Below are 10,756 nucleotides of genomic sequence, written 5' to 3' on the forward strand. Positions count from 1 at the left end.
AGTGTCAAAATTTGGTTAACTCAAACATGCATGCTTGCCACATAATCCCAAACATTTGAGTGGAATTTTAAGTGTCAAAATTTGGTGATCTCAAGTTTGCATGAACATGCAAACTTGACTCTTTAAATAGAGTGATCATGATACTTGGAAGGGATTCTTCGTCTTGATGAAAAACCTTGAGAAAAACCTCTCACAAACACTCTCTTTCACATATACAAAATCCCTCCCAAGTTTAGTCACTCACCAGATTCCACAATCCCGTTTTAAGGCCGGAGGATAGTGGAGAAGACACTAGTGGTGGTTCGAAACCGGTTCGTGAGGTAAAAGGAGTTTGAACTACAAAAGGTTAGTATAGTTTTAATACTTATGAACATGCTAGTTATTTACAATAATTGATGTTCTAAAAGTGCCTAAGATCCAAATTGCTTCCGCATGTGTTATATTAACACCATCAGAAAGATGCTTGAAATTCTTAATCAGAAGTAACTAGATACGACGGTTAGATATTGTGATAATATGTCAACTATTAAGTTGTCTAAAAATCCTAGCGTGGCACGAAAGGAGTAAACATATCGATGTTCGATTTCATTTCTTGTGTGATTTGTGTAAAGAAGACATTATTGAACACAATTTTTCCGAAGTGATGAACAAGTCGCAGACCAATTCACAAAGCCCTTGAAACAATTCGAGAAGCATAGAAGAAAGATGGAGGTGTGCAGAATCCAAGATGTAGTTGAAGAAGATGAAGTGAAGTTCTAAACTGATCTCTGCAGAATTCCGTTTAAGGGAGGGTGTTGAAGGGTCACTTGTAGATACATGTATAAGGACATGTTTGAATAGATACACGTAGGTTGTTTAGTTCATAATTAATTAGGTGCATGTCTTGTGGATAATGAATGGTCCTAGGGAATGTCCCAAATTACCCTATATATATATATATATACAGAATCAATCCCAAAGATATTAGAGAAGAAAAGTTTCGAGAGAATCATCTGTATAGGTAGTTTCATTCTTCTTATATATTGGGAGAGATTTGTGTCTATTGACTCAACATGAATGGAATCATGGAGAATCTTGTTAAATAATATATTTAAATATCTAATATATTAAAATATAATATCTTATACAAATCACATTTAAATATTATAAAATATCATAGTATCATTTAATTAATTTGAATCTTGTTCAAATTTCAAATTTTAAATAATTTTTACTTTAATATATTTTAATATTTAATGTATCAAATACAATAAATGTATTTTTTTTCATTTTAATATATCTAAAATATTAAATATTAATCTAAATACTTTAATTTTTTTTTTCATTCAATTTTTAGTGTTAGTAAGTGGACCTTGTGCACCTATCAATACAAAATTAATTAAGTAAACTATTTAATTAATCAATTTTCATTCGTCACTCCACTATAGACTTAGAGTTGCACTCTGATGCATTGTAAAATAAGTTATGTCCATACTCTTATGCATGGTAAGATAAGTTATGTCCATTGAAGAAGAATGAAACTTCATTGTTATAAATTTTGGGTTGATTACAATGTAGAGTAAATTAATATATTTTAAGATTTTTTACTTATTGTAAAGTTACATTTACATTAGTGGCTAACTATAGTAATAAAGTATACATCATCACTCATTATGGTTATAAAATATGAATGTTACAAACTCTTGAAATACCTAATGGAAGATCAAGTGTTTCATTTTGAACTTATATAAAGCCATGTATGTTTTATTTTGAACTTATATATGTAGTTTAGGTTGCATGTAGAATTATTCAAGCTCGACATGATCAATCTTACTTGTGGGTGGAGTGATTTGAATCTCAAACAAGTGTTCTTGCCTTGAGATATTCGATCAACAAGGTAATCTAAATCTTATTCCCTTGTAGTAATTCATTATCATTTGCATCAGAGCTTTCCATTGGGCTAATTCCATATCATAATCCTTCCCTTCTTGGTCCAATCTTATACAAACTCATTGTATATGATAGCACCACTCACATATCTTCACATGAACGATTTGGATCAAATCATTTGTAACGATTACAAAATAGACTGTATGAATAGTGTTACTAGGATTAGGTACTACCTTATCCATATACTATAGATCTTTTAGCTTATTGCTTGAATACGAATCATTTTATATGTCAACCACATACAGTTCAAGATTATATTAATAATCTTGGATTTTCATACGATGAATAATATTAAATTATAAATAAAACAATAAAATTATTATTAAAAATAAAATAATTAATTATGAGGCGTAAGAACATAAATGCCAACAAAATCCAACTTTCATTATCAATACATTGGTGACATCAGCTTAAGCCAATCAGATAAGTAACTTTACTGTTCGAGTTAGATAAGTAACCTTGCTGTTCGAGTTAGCCAATCGACTTAAGCCCGTACATGTACCATATTATTTATGCAATGTGTATGTGTTCTATGTACTATATGTATGCATGTGATATCCATTACCCTTGTAACAACGGCTAAAAAAAGTTAATAAAATGATAAATAAAGCAAAATCAATTAATTAATTAATCAATTAAAAAGAGAGAAAAAAAAAAAAAAGAGAAAGCCATTGGAAAAAACAAATAATTCCCTCCATNAAAAAAAAAAAAAAAAAAAAAAAAAAAAAAAACAACATATAAAATGGATAGTAATGTAACAAAAACTACACGTCTTTTGTTTCAAGACTACTTTTTCGTATCTTTATGAATCAAATAATCTCTCTATGATATTTTAACCAATCTTCTCAAATGAGACCATCCGTAGTTGCTGCAAAAAAAACAAAACAAAAATTGCCTCTAATGATGTTTATCGAGAGATATTGCAAATTCACAGGACGAGAGATTTCACTCTGCTATGAAGGTAAGTTATATTTCGAGATCTTCCTTTTTCTTTTTCTTATATCCTAATATTTGCCATTATTTAGATTTTAGTTAGCATTTTACTAACTTATCGGAAATCATGCCAGTATCAATAACATTTTATAACATACAATATCTTAAGTTATTGACGTCTGGAAACGATTGAGGTAGCACTACAAGAACTATAAAAATAGTGAAAAGTTGGAAAAAAAAAAAAGCGTAAAAGGTGAGTTATCACCTACCAAAGCTAAAATACATCAAAATGGGGTTGTAGGCTTCAACATACCTCGCTCGTGCCAAGCGGTAGGTCCAGAGGAGGGTACTGTCGAGCTAGGCCTAGGCCGTTAAGGGTAGCGCGTTGAGATGACTAGGTGGTATCGCCTTGTGGGAATGAGTAGAGGTCTCCTAAACAGGGTCTTTGTGCTGTAAACTCATCTTGAGAGGGGGTGAGGGACCACACAATTGAACGTAGTAATTGGCCGACACATGGTCGCTCCCCTAAATCTAGAGTGACTATATGACCCTGTGGAAGGGTTTGCCAATTAACCTTCCACATATGATGATCAGACTAGTAGATGTCATTTTGTCCTACCAAATTTTATTAAGGTAGCGCTCCGACACAAGATGTTGGTCATTCATTGTAGACAAAGTAAGCTACTTGAGTCAAATTACAGACATGTTAAACAACCTGCATAGACCCTGAGGGGGTAAGAATGAGACAAGAGAACTGTTCAAAACTTCGAGGCTTCTTTAGAGACTCAAATGACCAAGTCTGAACTTTCTAAGTCCCAAAGAAAAGCTCGTGGTAACTAATTATATTAAGGATGCGATGATAGCCTACAAGTAGGTTGTTTAATGAGTATTTTTATACTCACCCCATTCTCCTTTTTTTTTTTCTAGGTGATTGCAGACTATTAGTTGAGGTAAGGGAGTACTCGAGAACTACGCAGTCATTGTGGATGTCGTCCCAGACATCAATCTTATCGGTTTATTTGGCTCTTTTGTATTTGATTTGATTTTGTATTCCGAACCATTCTTAATTTGCAAATAATTATTTAACAAAGTATTTATTTATTTTTAAATTCTATAAATAGTACATTTTATCTATGAATTTCTTTATTTCATTATTTTCTTCTTATCAATACATTTAAAAAATAATAATTTTCATAAATTTATTTTTTACCTATGAATTCGGCTAAAATATTTTGTTAAAAAAAAATGAAACTCAAGAGAAACAACGAAGCCCAATAAGGCCCAAGCCCACGAACTAGTTTGTTTCTCATGCAACAATTACACCTGAATCTATTCTCCCAATTCTAAACTCATTTATCCCTCTCTGAAGATCGGTTGATGAAATTTTCGCCTTCAGTTTTTGTGAGCTCAGGCGATTCCACTCGAAATGGCGATCCTCGAACAAGACCAGTTGGCTTCATTGACCACAGATCGCATCATTCGATCTCCTCGTCTTCTAGAAAACGAGATTCGGATCTTCAGGTCTCAGAATTTCTACTTTTTTGTTCATGTTCTGCGCCACAATACATCTTAATTAGGTCGAAGTTCCTCCGATGATGTTGTATAAATAGTGTGCGAGTATGTGTTTGGTGCCCTTGATTTGTGTGGGCGAGAGGTTGGATTGACAGAATATTTGTTGTAATGAGCTCAATTATGTGATGAATTTCGACTTCCTAATTTTGTATGCATCTTGTGATATATAAAATGTTTGATGGATATTGCCGTTTTTCTTTGATGAATGGTGATGGTATCTGATTTTGTTCGAATTTTGGGTTTTGAAGGAAGAGATGCAAAGGACGAATTTGGAGTGGTTTTCTTTCAAGGAAAAAATGTAAACGAGGACCAGGAGAAGATTAAACATAATAAGCAGCTACCTTACTCGGGAATATAGTTGAGTTAATTTCTCTCTTCCCATGTAGATTACATCTGTTCAATCATTCGGTCGGTCAATATAGTTAGAAATTGTATTAGTAGTTTTGAAAGCTGTGATTGAGTGAGTTGTAATATTTAGGGAATTTTGCAACCATTTACATACCGATGTAAAAGAAGTAGCTATTTTCAGAAAGAAGCAAACGTGAGAGTAACTAAGAACAATGAATCAATAAGAGAAAATAACTTTAAAAAACAGTGAACAAACACATGTTTTTATTTGTATTTGTTATAGAGAACATATTGCTGTTCTTAATACCAAATTTCAACCAAACACCCCCAATTTTTAATACGTCGTGATTTTGTTATGACGAGATAGAGTTCATTATTTAAGTCAGTAGATCACGGATTTTATTCTATAAAAGAAATTTGGGGTATAACTTCTACCACTCTGGGTTTTATTCAATTTGAGTTGTTTATTTTATTTCAAGTTTTTATGTGCCTGAAATTTAACTCTACATATGATTTTGATGCTACCAGATTCTGGAAATGAACCCAGAAGATGAAGCTGAAGAGATGGTGCAAATATTGATCTTGACTCACAAAGAAATCGAAAATGTGTTGCGTTAAACGCACCTACTCGCCAGGTGATTTACTATTCTGCTTTTATAGATAACCTTATAGCTATCAGAGAAATAGCAATGAAACTCTAGAGAATTCTATTGCTCTATTTCCCAATGTAGTGGTGCTTTAATTCTTTAGGGATCAGGTTATGTATGCCATTTTTTACATATTCAAACAGGTATGGATATTTTGCGGGCTCCTCTCTTCAGAGATCCGATTTTTTTCTATTTTAGGACGCAGTGTTGTGATGGTCTGGTTACCTGGTTTTTATGATGTTGTTATGGTGTAGCACTATCACTAGTGCATTAGACTGAGATTAGTTGGTTACATTTTAAAATCTAACTTCATGGTGCATTTAAAGACACTTTGTTCTTTATTGTGAAAATGTCATACTTGCATCAATTTATGGCTCATGCTTTTTTTTTTTAACTAGATGAGAGTTCTGATTCGTTCTATTCATTTAAGCTCTGGACCATGTGAAATCCCAGTGTGTTTTGTTTTGACTGCAGACAATCTTTTGACCTGTTGATGGGATTGTTGATTCCAACAAATTAAAACCTCGTGATTTAGTTGACAGTTACCTGATCTTGGACACACTCTACCTGATCTTGGACACACTCTACCATCTGGGTACGATTCTAGAGTCGAGGCAATGGACGTTGATGAAAAACATTAGAGGGCTGGAGAAGCAGGCAAGTCTCTAGCTTTCTCTAGGCATGCCTTATATGAACAATGAACATGCATTTGTTTTCGTCACATAATTGAGCATGTATCTACCCATTTATCATACAATTCCACACATGTTCTTTTTATGCATAACTTTCATTTTAGACCATAAAATACAATTTTAGTGATTTGAAGTTGAATGTATAATTTCAATCGTGTTATCTTCTTATTCTTCGTGTTATTTTACTTGCCTATTCTTCGTCATTCGAAAAATATACACCCAAAAGCGAAACAAGGATGATAAAATAATGCATGCCATATATTATATTATAGTATATTGTATTTTGGGATTGGGGGCATACAGTTGATGTAAATTAGCTTAGAATATAAAAAAGAAAAAGAGAAGTATTGCGAGCAGAAAAAGATGGGATTCCTTCAGCACTTGACTTCCTTCAACCCATAGGCAATATAGATAAATGTAGGATCAGTCGCCCCTTCTTTGTAGTATGCAAAAACCAGAGCTGCATCATCATGCATGCCTTCCCCCACAAAGCTGCATTCAATTCAACCCATTTGAGCTTAATAACCAAACTTCTTGATGTGTCCTAACAATAAACAAAGCTTTAACTTACAATTGGAGGTCATTGATCTTGCTCAGCAGGAACTTGGTTGCCTCTGGAATGTGCTTCTTAAACACCTCTTGTTTCTCTTCATCCAGTTTGGGAGTTAGAAGCTTTATGTATCTTTTCATGTATGTGATAAACTGCTTCTTGTCAAATGGAGGTTGTTCCTGCCAATATATATGCCCACACACACAACACTCCTCTCTTACCCAATTCATTCAAAACCAAACTATATACCAATGAAATGAAAAACACAACTCTTTCTTACCTGAAGTCTGAAGGTGTCGACAATATCCACAACCTTCACAGCTTCTTCATCCACGCATTCATCTTCTTCACCTCCTTCTGCAGACGGGTTCGCCCCAATGTCTACGTCCACTGCTCCTTGTACAATCCACTGTTATCCAAATGTCAAATTACCCAGAATAAGAAACTCCAGACAAATAAACAAAACACAGGGATTAAACTCGTGTCGGTATCGAAAAAACTTCATCTATGATTCGTTATTAGTTGAATCAATAGACTTGCAGATTACTAGAAGAATATGTCAGTTTCCTTACCTTTCCTTCCACTTCCCACAACATCTCATTCTCAATCTCCTTGTATGGGAAGGAGTCTGACAGAAGTTCATCACCTGAGTTCATTAATGGAGTCTAGTCAAGCACACAAACAGAACACCTAAAAGCTCCAAACTAATCCAAACTTCACCATTGAATGATCCAATACATAAAGAAGGATAAAATTTCTTGGGGGAGCAAGATTGGGAGCAACAGTAAGAGCGAAACAGAAACGAAGAAGGATGCAAAGGGGGAATTGAAGAAGGAGAGGGGGGAAGTACCTGTAAGTTGGTCCTGGTAGACGATCATGGTTGCAAACAAAATTGGAGGAGGGAGAGAATGGAAGAATAAAGGGAGAGTGGAAAAGGTGAAGAAAGAAAGAGAGCGTAAGGAGAACGCTAGGGGCGGTGAATGTTTATAGGCACAGAGAAGGAAGAAACCGAATCGAAGTGGGATTCTGAATTTGGTCCTTAATATACAAAATTGATGTTCAAAACACTAACAAAAACTAGTAAGCTCTTAAGATTTGCCATTTAAAATGGTGTATTATAATTATTCTTTTAATAGATTTGTTAGGATTTAGTCAATATAAGAATATGTGACACATCTAATATAATATTCTTTTAAAATATGATATATTAATAATAATAAAAAAGTTATTTTTATGAAAGCGATAATGAAATTAAAAAAAAATATATTGTAACCAAGATAAGATTCACATTTGAAAAAAAAAGGATAAGATGGTATATTTACAACATGCGATTGGTGTGTGTATATCCCTCTAACATTTATAGAACGGATGAAATTAATAAACGAAAAAAATAGCAAACTTTACAAATAATAAACTTAACAACCCACTAACGTTATCACATAACATAGTGATACACTTGTCTTAAAAATAACCAAGTTTTTCCAAAACTCTCCTCATCCTCACCCCTCGACAAGCACAAGAGGCAGTTGCCACAAACTTTACTTTAGTAGTGGACAAAGCAACTACATGTTTCTTGGAGGACCAACACACAACTCCATACATGTTTCTTGGAGGACCAACACACAACTCCATCACTGAGTAGAAACACATAACCAAAAGTGCTTTTCATATCATCTATATCTCCTCCATAATCACTGTCAATATATGCTATCAACTCTCTATTACCCACTCTTCGATAAAGGACTTCCAAGTCTACATTACCTTTTGAGTATCTCAACACCTTTTTTGCCGCTTGCAAATGCAACTTAGTTGGACTTGGCATAAATCTGCTAATGAGAGACACTACATACATTAAATTCGGCCTTGATGCAGTTAGATCATATTGACTTTCAATCAATTGTTTGTACACAGTAGCATTGACCTTTGCTCCTTCTTCATCCTTTGTCAGTCTAACCCCAGGAATAGTATGATTCTTCACACTATTACTCTTCTTCATCCTAAACTTTTCCGAAACTTCTTTTGTGTACTTTCTTTGATATAAATGCCTTTATGATTTTGAAAAACCTCTACACTGAGAAAATATTTCATTTTTCCCCAAATCAATCCTTTCAAATTCAAGTTTCATAGAATTCTTGAACTTAACACACATGTTCTCGTCATTACTAGTAAAAATTAGATCGTCAACATATAGATCAACAATCAAACTTTGACCTTAATCTCTTGTTGGTATGAATAAAGTATTGTCATAGTTACACCTCTCAAATCCTTTAATAAAATGTGCTTCAATTCAACTGTACCATACACCTGGGGCTTGTTTAAGGCCATATATTGCCTTCTTCCATCTATACACCTTGTACTCTTCACCTTTTTCTCATAACCTTGTGGTTGCTCAACAAACACGACTTCATTTAACTAGTGCAAACACCTCGGTATAGTCTATACCATGTTGTCGTGCATACCCTTTTGCCACCAACCTAGCCTTATACTTGTCAACTTCGCCATTTTCGTTAAGTTTAGTTTTAAAAACCCTTCACTCCAATCTTCTTCCTTCTTTTAGGCAAATCTGCCCATTCACAAGTTTTATTTTTTTCAATGGCTTCTATCTTCAAGTCCATTGCAACTCCCCATTTTGAGCTTTGAACAACTTCTTCAAAAGTAGTCGGATCTGTAGTTGTGGTTAATAGAACTAAATTGATGTGTTCGGCTTCTTCAAAAAATTTTCCTCCGCTCACATAATCTTTCATCCACAATGGTGCTCTTTTGTTCCTCCCTTCTAGTATGCTTTCTTCAGATGACTCACTAGAAGATATATTAACTTCCTTTCCTTCTTCTACTACCACCTCCTCTTCAAATTCTTCCTCACTTTGGTCGTATTCTCTTCCTTGTTTCTTACTATCTTCCCTTTTGAATATATCAAGTCTGGCTTATTCATTACTTTTTTTTCCCATCCCAACACTTATTTTCTTAAAAAATCACCTTTCTTGGACATTGGATCATAGAGTCTATATGTTTTAGACTCTTCACTTATCCTTAAGAGCACGCACTGAAATTTTTTGTCATCCAACTTCTTTCTCTTCTTGTCTGATACATGAACATGATTAATGCATCCAAAAACTCGAAAATAATCAACATTAGATTTTACACCACTCCAAGCCTCCTCAGGAGTCATATATTTCACTACCATTGTAGGACTTCTGTTGAGCACATGCACTGTCCCGTTTACTGCTTCTGGCAAAAAATTCTTTGGAACTTGCTTCTCTGATAATATACTTCTAACCATATTCATGATTGTTCTGTTCTTGTGCTCAGTGTCACGGTCATGTTTGTTCAAGGCATGTTCCCATGGCCGCATGCCCGTTACATGTCAAAACTATTGCCTTGTATCACTTTATTGTTTTTGATAAGGCAACCCTAATCCTCAGCCCAACAATCCAAGCTTTTGTTGAAGCAAGAACCCTTGAATCAAAGTAATTAACACCTCCTTATACAAAGTTCAGATCAACCAAGAGATAAGACTAGAATTAGATTACCTCTTACGATCTAAGATTTAGAAGCAAGATTTGGAAAGATTGTTCTAAATTGAGTCACTCTACAATCGAACTTCATCAAGGCTTGATAGAAGGGCTCGGCCACAAGAATTGCTTGAAACTTAGAAATGACAAATATGTTGTTCGAATTTCTAAGGGAAACGTCTCAACTTGAGATCTGAATTACGATGAATCTGATTTTTATATCACATATTGTGGGTAGACCATTTGACCCTTACCTATCTTAGAAATTAAAAACAATACTTTTCAACAAATGCTGATGTGCTTGAGTGGCTAAGGCGATAGGTTTGAAATCAATTAGGCTCTCCTCGCGTAGGTTCGAATTCTGTTGTTGACATTTTTGAATCTTCATGACATTTTTTTAATCTTCTTGACAATAGGTCTATTTGGAACATCGTGATTCTTATCATTTTCTCCCTCTTAAAAANTTCTTTGGAACTTGCTTCTCTGATAATATACTTCTAACCATATTCATGATTGTTCTGTTCTTGTGCTCAGTGTCACGGTCATGTTTGTTCAAGGCATGTTCCCATGGCC

The 10,756-nt window shown here is 34.1% G+C and overlaps 1 protein-coding gene and 1 long non-coding RNA gene across 2 annotated transcripts; one reads left to right on the plus strand and one right to left on the minus strand.

Moving 5' to 3' along the window:
• Positions 1-4,680: 4,680 nt before the first annotated feature.
• On the plus strand, positions 4,681-6,284 carry LOC111793980. The gene is made up of 2 exons (XR_002815002.1): positions 4,681-4,791; positions 5,311-6,284. It is a non-coding gene; the product is annotated as an uncharacterized LOC111793980 (long non-coding RNA).
• Positions 6,285-6,358: 74 nt separating this feature from the next.
• Positions 6,359-7,688, minus strand: LOC111793977 (translationally-controlled tumor protein homolog). Its single transcript, XM_023676071.1, has 5 exons — positions 7,522-7,688; positions 7,244-7,317; positions 6,952-7,080; positions 6,693-6,850; positions 6,359-6,613 (listed from the first exon to the last, which is right to left on the minus strand). The coding sequence occupies exons 1-5, from the start codon at positions 7,547-7,549 to the stop codon at positions 6,496-6,498; spliced, it is 507 nt and encodes a 168-aa protein (XP_023531839.1). The 5' UTR covers positions 7,550-7,688; the 3' UTR covers positions 6,359-6,495.
• Between the last annotated feature and the right edge of the window lie 3,068 nt (positions 7,689-10,756).

This window comes from Cucurbita pepo, chromosome LG04, assembly GCF_002806865.2.
Source record: "Cucurbita pepo subsp. pepo cultivar mu-cu-16 chromosome LG04, ASM280686v2, whole genome shotgun sequence".
NCBI lineage: Eukaryota > Viridiplantae > Streptophyta > Magnoliopsida > Cucurbitales > Cucurbitaceae > Cucurbita > Cucurbita pepo.

Bases quoted from the DNA above. Each gene is read 5' to 3' on its own strand.
- LOC111793977 (XM_023676071.1), bottom strand. From the start codon at position 7,549: ATGATCGTCTACCAGGACCAACTTACAG. The intron at 7,318-7,521 runs GTACTTCCCCCC...TAATGAACTCAG, and splicing joins CTACCAGGACCAACTTACAG to GTGATGAACTTCTGTCAGAC. The intron at 6,614-6,692 runs GTAAGTTAAAGC...AATTGAATGCAG, and splicing joins AAGATCAATGACCTCCAATT to CTTTGTGGGGGAAGGCATGC.